Source organism: Falco rusticolus, chromosome 5 (assembly GCF_015220075.1).
Source record: "Falco rusticolus isolate bFalRus1 chromosome 5, bFalRus1.pri, whole genome shotgun sequence".
In the NCBI taxonomy this organism is placed as follows: domain Eukaryota; kingdom Metazoa; phylum Chordata; class Aves; order Falconiformes; family Falconidae; genus Falco; species Falco rusticolus.
The window spans coordinates 55747783-55761424 of NC_051191.1; the positions used below are offsets into that span (position 1 = coordinate 55747783).

General features: G+C 46.7%; 1 protein-coding gene across 2 annotated transcripts; it reads left to right on the plus strand.

Moving 5' to 3' along the window:
* Positions 1-52: 52 nt before the first annotated feature.
* On the plus strand, positions 53-8852 carry PHF5A (PHD finger protein 5A). Of its 2 annotated transcripts, XM_037389956.1 has the most exons (5): positions 78-283; positions 1696-1719; positions 2728-2789; positions 3160-3326; positions 8139-8852. In XM_037389956.1, the coding sequence occupies exons 3-5, from the start codon at positions 2747-2749 to the stop codon at positions 8226-8228; spliced, it is 300 nt and encodes a 99-aa protein (XP_037245853.1). In that variant the 5' UTR covers positions 78-283; positions 1696-1719; positions 2728-2746; the 3' UTR covers positions 8229-8852. The 2 variants fall into 2 exon arrangements, with proteins under 2 accessions (XP_037245852.1, XP_037245853.1); XM_037389955.1 differs by lacking the exon at positions 2728-2789 and having other exon boundaries at positions 53-283.
* The last annotated feature ends 4790 nt before the right edge of the window (positions 8853-13642 follow it).

Genomic DNA, 13642 nt, shown 5'->3' on the forward strand with positions numbered 1-13642 from the left:
GGTCACTGGCCGCGTCGCGGGCCTTCCCTGGGCGGAGGAATGTTATCGATGCAGTGGCTCCACGGAGAGGATTTTCTCGGCATCCTCCCCGCGATCGCGCCCCGGTATCCCCGCTCGAGGGCGGTGCTTTGGCAGGCGCTGTCCTCACCCCAGCCAGGACCGAGGGCGGTGAGGAGCGCGGGTCGGAGGTGAGCGCGCGGGCCGGCAGCGCCAGGCGGGTGTCGCCGCACCATGGCCAAGCACCACCCGGACCTCATCTTCTGCCGCAAGCAGGCGGGCGTGGGTGAGTCCCGGGGGGCTCCCCTCTCACCCTCTCTCCGCTGAGGGGTGAGGGGGAAGCGCGCGCGTGTGCCGTTAGTGGCCGTTAGGTGCGCGCGTGGCCGTTAGGCCTGGCGGGGGGGGAGGGGCGTCCGCCTCTCTCCTCCTCCCTCCTCCCTCCTCTCTCCTCTCTCCTCCCTGTGTTATTTTACTTTTATTTTGATGTTCTGCCGTGTTTTGTGGGCTCTTCCCCTGCAGCGGGAGGGGGGGCTCTGTGAGGAAGGCCCCTGGCGCCAGCCCTGTCCCGGAGCTTCCCCCGGGCGTCCGTCCTGACGTGCCGGTGCTGCTGGGCCTCTCTTCGTACAGCCAGTGACTAACGCCGGCCTGTTTCTCGCGGGGGGGGGGGGGGGGGTGCGGGGGAAAGCCAGATGGAGGTGGTGGCTCTACAGAGGAAAAATATAGTTTTGATGTATTTTACTGCTGTTACGTCGGCCATACCGGCGCAGCCAGCAGCATGAGCTGAAGGCTGTAGCCAGCACTGGGCATCTCTCTGGTGGCAAGATAAAATTATCTTCTAGGCTGTACCTGTATGCAGATAATGAGCTTTATTCTTACCAGTTGGGTCAGAATTTGCTCTGTTAAACCTTAAAGAAGTCTTATACAAGATTAGAAATTATCTCTTCCAGATTTTTTTCACTCCTTGGAAAAGCAAATTTAACATGCCGTTTTCTGAAAGAACTGTAAACACAAAATATTCACCTGCAGGATCCATAGGAAACTTTCTTTAGAATAGTTAATGCAGCTAACTGCATTGCAGTCTGTCTGTTGAAAATGCATTTCCAGTCTGACGAATCCCTTGATCCTCAAACTTCAACTGAAGCACTGTTTAGTCTTTGTGAATGTGGACATCTGGTCTTTAGAGCTTGATATTTATGGCATTTATCCAAGTTGCTAACATCATTGTTGTGAGTTTCCTAGACAAGTGACAAGATTTCTAAGATACATTTAACTACCTTTATGTTCTGAAGTGAAGAAGGTATTTGGGCTGCCTTAAATCAAATAAATACTTGAATTTAATTTTTTTCCTTATTAAAACCAGTGTAAAAGCTATGTCAAGACTTGTGTATAGGATTTCTTTCAGTCAGGTACATTTGCTGTATTTGAAATGGAGTAGTGTAGGTTCTCTTACAGGTGTCGTTGTGCATTGACAGTGCATCTAAACTTTGATCTTGGTAAATGTCTCCAGGAGGATATATATTGTTTATCATAAATATGTTTGTATTTATGCTCAAACTGTTTTGGTGGTTTACTTTTTTTTTTTTTTTAAAGATTGCTTACTGTAAAAGATCATTACTTGACATTCAGGCTTGTAGTTACTTATATTTTTCTCCTGCTTCTGCCTCAGATATCTAATTTTTTTTCTTTTTCTTCTTACAGCAATTGGAAGACTTTGTGAAAAATGTAAGTATAGGTTCTACATATAGCTGCTTGAGAACGTGGTGTTGTGGTTAGAGCATATAGTTTGGATTTGGGGATTGGATTCTATTTTTGTTTTAACCATGAACTTGATGTCAGACTTTGAGATGGGAACAATTACTTGTGTATTGCAAGTGTAAAGCAATTAATGCTTACAAAATTACATGTTCACATAGATTGTCACACAAATGCATGATGTCCCAGAGTACATGCTGCCAACATTTTCCATAGCTGAGGCTACTACAGTGACTTCTTGATTGGCTCCCTGTAATCTGTAACACAAAATGATCAGCCTGATCATTTCAAAGCAGGAAAAAAAGAATCTGACTTCTTCACGCCTTGAGAAAGGTTCCCTTTAGCATCTAGGAGAATAAGAAATGGGGGGGGCGCGGGGGGATGGGACAGGATGACATACACATCTAGAGTTAGAGCAGAAAAAACCCACAGAATCAAATGCTAGTTACTCAACTGTGGAAAGGAAGAAAGAGTATGGTCTGTTATTAGACCCTTGTAGGGGAACAGAACGAATAAGATGACTAGTCCAGGACTCCAAAGTAGTATGAAAATAATCAGAGTGGGGAGACGCGCAGTCTGAGGCAACAAGATTGTTTTCAAGAGCACTCGGCAGTGAGACAGACTCTCTTTGGTAGTAGTTGAGGGCTGTCATGCTAGAGATTTAAGAGCAGGTTAGATGAGCTGTTTGTGGGAGTCCAGATTAGATGCCTGGGGAACTGGTAATAGGATATGAAGCCTTTCATCCCTAGGTCAGTGTTTTGGATAAGGTCCAGCACATCAGAGACTGTCAATGGCATCTGATGGCTGCTTGCCTGTATGATACGAGTACTTGAATTTCACTCAGTTCCTTGTGAGAAAGCAAGAGCAACTTTTGTGAAGTGGTTGTTTATGCCAGTTTTCCCTGGCTTTGGCCTTCTCACAGATGAAGGATTAAAAGAACCATGAGTATAATCTCTTATCTCATCTCTTTGAGGATAGTAACTCCAGACTTTTGTTGATGTGGCACTGTGGGAGAAGCTTACACTGCTGCTTCTGTGTAGGTAAGGACACTAGTCCTGTCAGTCCAGTGTTTTTTTCACAAGTGAAAAATGCGGGAAGAGTTCTAGAGTAAAAATAATGGTGTGATCTGAACAGGTGTTGGCTAATCACAGGATTGACTTTGGGTTTCTTCTCTGATTGTCAATGCATGAATAAATTAACCTCAGTTATTACAGGCTACTGGCCCTTGTTCCTGTCAAGTCTGTGTGCAAATACAAAGTTGCACCCTTGGTCTGCAAGATAAATTTCTGCAGTTCAATTGTATTGTCTTTGAGTGTAGAGGCAATTTCTTTGACTAGGTAACTTTTTCTTCTTCAATGTGGAGGTGGAGATAAGGATGTTCTGTAACCAAAGGCTCTGCTGTACTTTCAGGTGATGGCAAATGTGTGATCTGTGACTCCTACGTGCGGCCCTGCACTCTCGTGCGCATATGTGATGAGTGTAACTATGGCTCGTACCAAGGACGCTGTGTGATCTGCGGGGGTCCAGGAGTGTCTGATGCCTACTACTGCAAGGAGTGTACCATCCAGGAAAAAGATGTATGTTGTCATCCAGTCTCCTGTTGAATTGGTTATGTCTTTATTTAGTAGCCATGTTAACCTTTAAGGGGCTTGGAACTACTGAAGTTAGTGCTGGGACATGGGACACTTGGGTTCCACTACCAGCATTGGCGCTGGGTTTCATTACCTCGTACCTTTCTTCATATGTTGTTAGTTCCCCATGTTTGCAAAGCGTACCGTAGCATTTTGAGGTATTGTAGCTCTCTTCATCCCCAAGGATCTTTGACTGCTGTGCACTGTACACTCACAGTTCAGGTCACAGAATCACCGAATGCTCAGGGTTGGAAGTGACCTGCTAAACCATGTTCACCTACAGCAGGTTGCACAGGGTCATGTTCAGGTGGGTTTTGAATGTCTCCAGAGAAGGAGACTCCATAACCTCTCCAGGTAGCCTGTTCCAGTGCTCTGTCACCCTCAGAATTCTTTCCCATACTCAGAAGGTGCTTCTTGTGCTTCCATTTGTGCCTGTTGCCCCTTGTCCTGTCGGCGGGCACTACTGAAAATCTTGACACTTGCCCTTAAGATATTTGTAGATGTTGGTAAGATCCCTTCTCAGTCTTTTCTTCTCCAGGCTAAACAGACCCAGTGCTCTCAGCTTTCCCTCAATACTCCAATCCTCTCATCATCTTTGTAGCCCTCTGATAGACCCTCTCCAGTAGTTCCCCATCTCTCTTGAACTGGGGAGCCCGGAGCTGGACATGGCACTCCACATGTGGCCTCACCAGGGCAGAGCAGAGCGGGAGGATCACCTCCCTCGACCTGCTGGCCACACTCCTAAAGCACCCAGGATCCCACTGGTCCTGGCCACATGGGCACACTGCTGGCTCATGGGCAACTTGCTGTTCACCAGAACCCCCAGGTCCTTGTCTGCAGAGTTGCCTTCCAACAGGTCCACCCCCAGCCTGTGCTGGTGCGTGGGGTTATTCCTCCCTCAGTGCAGGACCTTATGCTTGCTTTTACTGAATTTCATTAGTTTCTTCTCCACCCAACCCTCCAGCCTGTCCAGGTCTCCCTGAATGGCAGCGCAGCCTTCTGGTGAATCAGCCACTCCTCCCAGTTTTGTACAATCTGTAAACTTGCTGAGGGTACACTCAGTCCCTTCATCGAGGTCATTGATGAGTAAGTTGAACAAGACTGGACCCAGTACTGACCCCTGGGGAACACCGCTGGCTACAGGCCTCCAGCTACATTTTGTGCTATTGATCACAGCTCTGAGCTCTGCCATCCGGCCAGTTTTCAATCCACCTCACTGTACACCCATTTAACCCACGCTTTCTGAGCTGAGCTTATGTATGAGGATGTTATGGCAGACAGTGTCAGAAGCCTTACTGAGGTCAAGGTAGACAACATCTGCTGCTCTCCCCTTACCTACCCAGCCAGTCATTCCATCATGGAAGGCTGTCAGGTTGATCAGGTATGATTTTCTGTTGGCGAATTCATGTTGACTGTTCCTGATGACCTTTTCCTCCACATGCTTCGAGATGGCCTCCAGAATGAGCTGTTCCATTACCTTTCCAGGGACGGAGGTGAGGCTGACTGGCCTGTAGTTTCCTGGGTCATCCTCCTTGTGCTTTTTTAAGACTGGAGTGACACTGGCAGTCCTCAGGCTCCTCTCCAGTTCTGCATGACCTTTCAAAGGTGGTGGGGAGTGGCTTGGCAATAACATCTGCCAGCTTCCTCAGCGCTCGGGGGTGCACCCCATCGGGGCCCATGGATCTGTGGGTGTCAGGTTTGCTTAAGTGATCTCTAAAATGATCCTCTTCAACCAAGGGAAAGTCTTCCTTTCTCCAGACTTCCTCTCTTGCCTCCAGGGTCTGGGAAACCAGAGGGCCGGCCTTGGCAGTGAAGACTGAAGCAAGGAAGGCATTCAGTAACTATGCGTTCTCTGTGTCCTTCTGTCTCCAGGGCACCCGCCTCACACCATTTCCTCCACACAGTTTGTCACTGCTTTGTTATCTTACTAGATCTCTAGCCTAGGTTTTATCAGGGTCAGAGATACTGAAGGCACTGCAAAGGCAGTGGTAGAGGCAGACTCCTCACTAGAAGTCCATTATCAGCCACTGACCGAGGGCTCATACAGTACTGTAAGGCCTATGGAATCACTACCTTTGATTTCCTTTGGATAACAACATAAGTTAGACCTTAGTGTCCAGTCTCTGCACTACTAATTGTGTTTCACAAGTTTAAAGCTTCTTGTATAACTTCAGTGGGATATGTTTGGGTTATTTTCTTCTTTTCTGGAATGGCCTATATTGTAGACATACCTTTTTCTGCTACACTTTTAATGATCCTTTATTTCTATAGTCAGTGCTATAATCTTTTTATAATCTACTTGTGCTGAAAAATAGCTACAGTGCAGTTGAAATGAGGCAGCTGTTCACCCCGTAAGGTATTTGTTAATATCCAACACAATGAGTGCAGGATGTGAAGAACTGCAAATGAATTGGTAGAAAAACCTTAGGCAAGAGCAAAAACATGATGCTTACAGTTGCAATATCCCCAGAATATGGGCCTGATAGCTGTTGGACTGTCTGTTAAAGGTTCTTTGGGTTTTGGTGCTTTGCACATGCCATTTCCAGCACACCCTAATGACAGTGGAGAACATGCTGAGGGGATAGTTCAGATTGATTTACAGGAACATGCTCATGTGGGTGAGTTGCTGGTTTAATTCTCTGCAATGCCTACGTTTTCTCTAGAGGCCTGCAGCTAAATTCAGGACAGGGGCAGGTCCTCGGTTGAATTTAGTCATTATATCTGACAGGACCATAATCTTTCTTAGTATCTAAAAATGGTTACAAATGCTGTGATGGTGATGCTGCCTCCTACTTCAGAAATGTGAGAAACAGTAGTTTCGTTCACTTGCCTTTGGAACCAAGACACTTGGCTTGAGTCATGAATAAAATAGGCTTGGTTGTATTTTACTAATTCATATTGAATCCAAACAGGTGTTTTTCATAATGTAAGCTCACCTGTAGCTTATCATGTCCAGGTCAGGTGTGAAATAGCCAGTGATCTGCAAGGGAGGATTGTAGAAAACAGAGCTGGAGGAGCAGGAGAATAAGAAATCAGAACTGAGGTATTTTGACAGCTGGGTGAAGGCTGTTGTGGATGAAGACTGTTGCTCTGTACCAACAAATGCAAATGTTAAGGATTATTGCAGATGTGAAGTTGCAGATGTGAAACAGCAGATTTGACATGATTGACATGCAGGATTGAAAAGTACTGGCACAGGCATATGGTGCCCGAAATGAGAAACGTTAAGTGTGCTGCCTGTCACAAAATTATGGTAGCTGGTGTTGATGTGAATAAGAAAAGCAGATAGACAGAGCTCTGTCGAACCTGAATGTTCAACACTCGAAGATTTCAGTCACAGCACTTCCATCATCCTCAAATAAAGACTGTAAAAGATAGTGAAGCAAGAAAGTAAATACTAAAATGGAGGGAGGAGGTGGAATGCTGTTGGGCATGAGGCAAAGGGCCTAGTTACTCTTCATTTGTTCTGATGGAAGGAGGAATGAGGTATTGTTTCACCTCACTTCGGTCTGTCGGTAAGGGCCAAAATCCCCCTTTGTGATCCAGGACAGCTGTGAGCTGCAAAAAGTAATCTTTTCTTGGGGACAGGAACATGTTCATGTGCTGCCTTCTTAGGAGGAGGTGGAAGAATGAACAGAGCCCTGCAATAATGCTGTCAAGATTGTCACAGGCTCCCTGGATTGTGGGAGGCAAGGCTTGGAAGAGTCCTACTGTTGAGATTCAAAATCAAATAAGGAGACAGTAGCTTGAGATGGGTTGTGGCAGGCATACAGGGGAAGGATAATTTCTTCCTCCCTCCTCCCCCCCCTGACTTCCCCGTTATTTCTACCATGCAGACCCTTCCCGCTGGGTTGCATCTCCCGCACAGGAGTGTGTATTGGTGGGGTAGCTTGGGTGCAGTTTCTACAGCAGCTGATATCTGCCCAGAGGCTTTCTAAATCTAATGCACCAAGGCTTACGCAACAGCCGAGTACACGTGTTCCTCTGCCTGCTGGACCCCTCACAGCTGCTGTTGCCAGTCACAGCACTTTGCCCTCAAGAGTTATGCAGATGCTGAGCTCAGGTGGCCCACAGACAAATGTTCCCTGGTACATAAAGAGGTGCATCTCTGATTTGTCTTTGCAATTGCACCTCTGAGGTGGGTCTCCTCCGCTCCCCTTCTTGCCTTTCTTGTGGCTTTTTTGTCACCATCTACTGGAATTCAGGGACAAGAACTTAGCTGTGTAGCTGCTATGACTAGTGGTCCTCTCCCAAGATGACCATGCAGACTCTGCAGTAATCAATCCAGGGTGCAAGAAATCTTGAGATTCAGTTCTGCTGTCACAGCTGAGAAGGGTCCCTGAACACAAGAACGGCTTGGTAACATTTAAAGCAACAAGATTCTTTTTGGCTAAGGATGGGAAAGGTTATTCCTCTGGGCTCTATAAATCCTGCATATTGTAATTTGGAAAGAATCCAGTCTTGAGGCACTGAAGCATCTTTTCCGTTAAGCTGTTGATGTTGTATAAGCTGTTTTCCATCTTCACCCTGAGGAAAAGAATGTCCTTGAGCAACGTTGAAAAAATGTCCATCCTCTTCTCTGTTCCACTCTCTTGGATGTAGTAACCAGAATTGGAGGGCCGTTCATCTGTAGAGGTGTTCAAAATGTGTGTTGGGGACAGGGTGAGGAGCACGGGAACTGAGAACCTATAAGATCTATGTAAGTGATGATGTTCTGCTTGCCTATCTCCTAACTTACGTCCTCTTTTCTTCTTACAGAGAGATGGTTGCCCTAAGATCGTCAACCTGGGCAGTTCCAAGACAGATCTCTTCTATGAAAGGAAAAAGTACGGCTTCAAGAAGAGGTGATCCTATCTGTAGGTGGCTACACCTTCTGTTGGGTTGGCAAGAGGGTCTTGGAACATCTCTGGACTTTACTATTATGAAAAACCTGTTGGTAATTTTTTGTTAAAGCAGGAAAAATTCAGTAGTATACTTGGGTTGGAGAAGTAACAGACTGAGTGCAAACTGAAACCTGATCAGAACTATCAGAAAGAGCAAATGAGGGCTAGTTTCTCTTGCCTTTTCAGAAGCTCTGCTGGTAGCTGCCCCAGCTCCCTATAAAAATCCTGGTGGGCAAGTATTTAGTCATGAAGGAGACCAGCTCAGTAAAAAGTGAGTGCCATTTCTGGTGTGGGGAAACACCTTGCCTTGTTCTTACCAGGTCACCTCTCTCAATTGTTTGAAATTGCCCTATGCATCAGTATTGAAGAACAGAGCACCAATCCCATGTGTCTGCTCTGGCACCACCCTACCCCATCCAGTATATTTCCATGCTGCCCTGTTTTGTAAGGAACCCGCTCGTGGCTGGTGCCTTCCTAGGGAGAGCACAGCTGTTCCATGTTTTCTTTGACAGATTAATCCAAGGCCCTTTCTTGTAACCATTTCTGTAGGATGCATACCAATAAAGCTTCTTGGTTGTTGTTTTTTTTATTTTTTTGTATAACAAGCATTTCTCTCCGGTTCATTCTGTGCCTAGCCTCTGGAGTTTTCTGGGGATGGACAGGATTACCCCAGCTAGAACTGCACAGTGGGTTATCTGGTTTCTGACACTGTCTGCTTATGGCCACGTGACCTTGCTACAAGGAGCTTCAGGGAATGGCTATCGCTTTTGTTTGCCTGTGATCCCAGCCGCTGATCATTTTGTCCCATAGCATGAGGATCGCTGAGCTTGTAACCCTTATCCTAGCTAATACGGCTGTGGATGTTGTTTCACCATGCAAACATCCAATCCCTTTCTAAAACCTACTAAGCTATTTGACTCGCTGTCCTGTTCTTGTGAATAAGTTAAAGCCTTCCCTGCTGTAACTGGAAACCAACTATTGTGTTCTAGGCTATTAGCCATATGCATGCTGAAAACCAGAGGTTGCTTGTTTGTCAAATACCAGTACAGGCTAAAAGCGGTCTGTTGGCTCAGCAGAGATCTGGGAACTGGTGCCTTAGTGCAGAAGCAGAACTGAGTTTCCTACTAGTGTGTGTGCTCTGCAGATGGTTAAATTAGGGTCCTAGCTCAGCATGCCCTGTAGTCCTTAGTCTTCCACAGCCTAAGCAGAGTGTGCGCTACAGTAGCAGGATTCTCTTTGCACAGAGATGCGTGTGCAGAGCCTGTTCTATGCCTTTTCCAGGATTTCAGTTGTTCGCCTGAGGCTAGTACTGATTCCTTTACCTCTTTTCTGGCTTAAATACCTCTTTTACCTGCTCCAGCTATTTAGATATTTCAGATAAGAGGGAAAACACGCAGGCAAGTTGTGATCTTCCTTCACTTAAAGTAATTTTTTCCTGCTGCAGCTGACTCTAGCTGTGACTGATCCTACAGTTCTCTCAGCTGCTCCTGCTTCTCCATCCCTCAGCTATTAATTCTGTCAGGTTTCTCTTCCAAGCTTTTTGCAGTCCTGAGAGTATCTGTATGTCTTCTTCCTTGCACCATGGTTTCCTTACACAGCTTCTGGTTAATTTTTAGTAACATGGATGCCATTTGCCAAGATGTTCAGAGCAAACTGGTTCTTTGGTTCCAGCAAACCCACTCTCTCAAAGCAGTTCTACCTGAATAAGCAGCTGCCTCTTGTTCCTGACTAGGAAGCCCATGTCAGAGCCATTATCAGCTGTGTTAAATTTGGTATTTCTTTAAAAGCAAGGCATGACATGCAGATTTTTTTGTACCTGGAACTTTATCACTTCAACCAGAATTTATCACTTGCTCTCCGTCAGGCCACCCGAATTATCATACTAGGAACGCAGAGGGTTTGTACATATTTTTTTCTTTCCCAGAAGTTTTTAAGATAATGAAAATTGCTTGGTGAAAGTAGAGGGAAATGAAGTTTAAATTATTTCTTTTGACTCGCAATTATTGCCACTGGTGCAGGGATCACTAGAAGATCTAATTTTAGAGCAGCCCTTATTCCCGATCATTTAGCAGGATCAGCCAGGCAGGGGTTGCTATAGAGATACGAGTGTCCCCATCCCTTCCCCCACCCCAGAAACCGCTGAGCGTACTTACTTGGCACTCCCGGTGCCCTCACTCTTGACTGCTGGGTATATCGGTCTGTATTCTGGCAGCAATGAGCATTAGGCTGCCATTTCTAGCTGTTCTGAGTCACTGGGCAGGTGGAGAGAGGGAGGGACAGGCTTTTTCCCCTTTGCCTTGTTTGCTTAGACAGCTGTGGGGAGAATGCCAAATGCTGCTGGTGCTCAGATCAGTTCAGCACCGCTGCCTTTCTGGTCCTTTCAGAGCGTGGATGGGACATTGCCTTGAAGCTGCTAATTCAGACGAGGGTAATGGATACAGTTAGGTAGCCCAAAAAACCTCAGCCTTGCATGTGTAGTAATGATTTCTGTTCACCAGCAAATGAAACCTAGGCATGGACCCTAGAAAAGTGCAGTATTTTTTACCTAAATGGATTTTAAAGTACTTGTCCATTAGAAGATTTCCTGATAGTACTGGAGAGCAGAGCACATGCTAAAAGGGCAAGCTTCCCTGCAGGGGGGCAATGAGACAAGACGTGTCCTGCTGCTGAGTGCCTGCCAAGCTCTGGAAGGGCTTCATCAGACCTTGGAGTCTTAAGCAGCTTGATTCAGGGGCTTCCTGGCTGCCAGCTGTGAAGCGCTTGCATGACAACTGCAAGGGAGGAAGGGAGGGACAGTGGCAGCTGTGTGGCCGCTGAACTCTGTGGTGCTGCCTGCAAATCCTAATTGCACTGAGCTAATCCCTGCCATTACTTTTCCAGGTAGGGTTATTGCTTTTTTCTTCTTTAATCACATGAATACATTTACTTAGGTAATAAGTAAAAAATCCCTTTATTTCAAATATTTATATAGGGGAGGGGAACATGGGACCTCTTGGCCTGTTAAGTAATCAGCTTTTTGTTGTTAGTACTAAAAAGGCATCACCGTGTTCTGAAATGTGGATGTTCCCTATGATGTGCCTCTTCAGAACAACTACCAGCCTCAGCTACAACCGAACTCAGGAAATAGCTCTGTAACAACCTCTCTGGTCCTTTGCATCACCTAGACCTTGTCTTGACAAAGTATTACCTGTCTTTTAAAAAAAAACAAAAAAACAAAACAACCCCCAAAAAACCCCAAACAAACCAAAGGCAGGCAAAGGCCTGAAGTCTGCCTGTGAGGTTTCCTTGTGGGAGCCATGTAGAGAAAATCCTGCCTCTGAAACCTTATCTGCACAGGAGCTGTTATTTTCTCGTTACGGGGATCAGCTGGAGATGTTGTTTGCCCATTTCAATAGCAGGAAAGAATTTTTCATTTCCTTGAGGCTGTCATGTGATATGAATGTAAAGAGGATTCAGGGTATGGCAGTGTTAATTATGCCCGATTATAACCTGACTGCCCTTCCTTGGCATTAAATAACCTAGCAAAATGCGCTCTGTCCTGGCAGCTTGGCGATTCCTCCCCTCGCCGCGCACACGTGATTCGGTAGCTTTGCTTTGACGTAATAGCCAAATGGCTGAGAATGCATGAGTGGATACTGTGACAGAATTCCTCTGCCTGCATGTGTACTGGGGCAACGTGATAATTAAAGGAGCATGGTCAAGGTGCAAGTATTTTAAAGAGCCCTAATGTGTAACACCCTCTTAGTAACACCTTATTAAAGCAACAATAGAATTTTAGAAATGTAATTGCCATTTTTTTCTTAATGATGCTAAAAATAGCACAGTCATTTTAATTTACTGATCTCTGGCTGACAGTATGATTTTGTTTCCAGCAAAGCGAGGGAGTATTAGAAAAAAAATGTTCTTTTGTAACTAAATTCCTTTTAAACTAGGAGTGATGAAAATAAGGCTGCTCATAATAACTCATAAATCTTCCCCTTCTCTTCCTTCCCCTTCCCCTGCAGAAAAAAAAAAAACAACTTCAAAAGTTGTTGGGTTTTTTCTTTAATCAGTGGGAAAATGAGAAGGACAGCTGCTGTAGCACCATGGCTAGGAAGGAGAGTATTAACAGATTTCTTGGTGCATGCTGATGACTGGCTTCGAAAGAAGTCATCTTCAGCAGCAAGGGCAGTACCTGAGGTAAAGGGATACTGAGTGAGGAAGGACAAACCAAACCCAGAAGATGCCTGAGGGTTGTTGTGGAAGCAGGGCAAGAGAGGAACTTTGTAGTTTTGCACATTTTCTCAGGAATTCTTCATAACCAAGGCAAACAGGACATTTCACAGGCCAAGCAAACTACCTCTGCTGCAACAGGGACTGTGGTAGCGGCTTTGTTACTGAGACCGCTTCTCCCTCCCTGGTCTGCTTGTGTCAGCTCTGAAGAAGATGCCTGACACGTGGCTGGGAGAGCCTGGAAACGCATTCTTGGTGTCCTTTCTGTTTGTTTGGATCTTTACTTGGATCAAAAGCTGCCTTACGCCTGGATAGAGAGCCCTTTGAAAGTGGTGCCTGTCCAAGGCGATGGCCTTGGACTGTAAAATACACAGCATGTAGGTGCTGGCAGGTTTTTTTTTATCTTTGTTTTCCTTAGAACTAGTGTTAAGTCTGGTTAAACAGAGAGAGCGCAGAGCTGCGTGTGCTGGCAGCCAGCACCCTTTAAACATGGCAGTATTATACATGAGAAAAATACAGCCAGCACCGTAACGCTTCGCTGCATGTGGCTGCTTTAGGGGACTGTTTGTTATTGTGCCCGGTATTGCCTTCTACCCCAAAGCAAGTTCACTTGGGTTTGCTTCGTTGTTGAGTTTTACTTGCAGAAGAAAAAGCTGTGCGGTGCTAGGTGAGGGCTGCCAGCTTGCTAGCAGGCAGCAGAGGCTCAGCCCGTGGGGGAGCAGGTGCCCCCCCCATCCGCCGGTGCCTCAGGCCGGCGCCTAGGTGGCCCTGGGAGCGATCATCTCCATGGGTGGCCTATTCCCAGGGCAGCAGGCAACGCCGGTTTGCGTAGCCGCTCTCCCGACCCCGCCGGAGCCCCGGGACAAGCCGCGGCCGCCCTGGCGACTACAACTCCCGGCGCCGCCACGCCCGGTGCCGCCCCCCTGCGCACACCCCTTCGGCTCACTGGCTGAGGCAGCGCACCAATCCGCAGCCGCCGCCGGGTCCGGCCAGCCAATGAGAAAGCTGTTGCTAACACGCCGCTGTTATTTTTAGCACGGCTGTCGCTCGCACACCTTGCAGGTCCCTCCTCTCCGCCGCGGCCGGGCCGGCCCTCTGCTGAAGGCGGAGGCGCACGGACGTGCGGCGACAAAGTAGTCCCCGAGTTGTGCTCTGCGGGGAGGGGAA

Bases quoted from the DNA above. Each gene is read 5' to 3' on its own strand.
- PHF5A (XM_037389955.1), top strand. From the start codon at position 232: ATGGCCAAGCACCACCCGGACCTCATCTTCTGCCGCAAGCAGGCGGGC. The intron at 284-1,695 runs GTGAGTCCCGGG...TTCTTCTTACAG, and splicing joins CCGCAAGCAGGCGGGCGTGG to CAATTGGAAGACTTTGTGAA. The intron at 3,327-8,138 runs GTATGTTGTCAT...TTCTTCTTACAG, and splicing joins GTACCATCCAGGAAAAAGAT to AGAGATGGTTGCCCTAAGAT.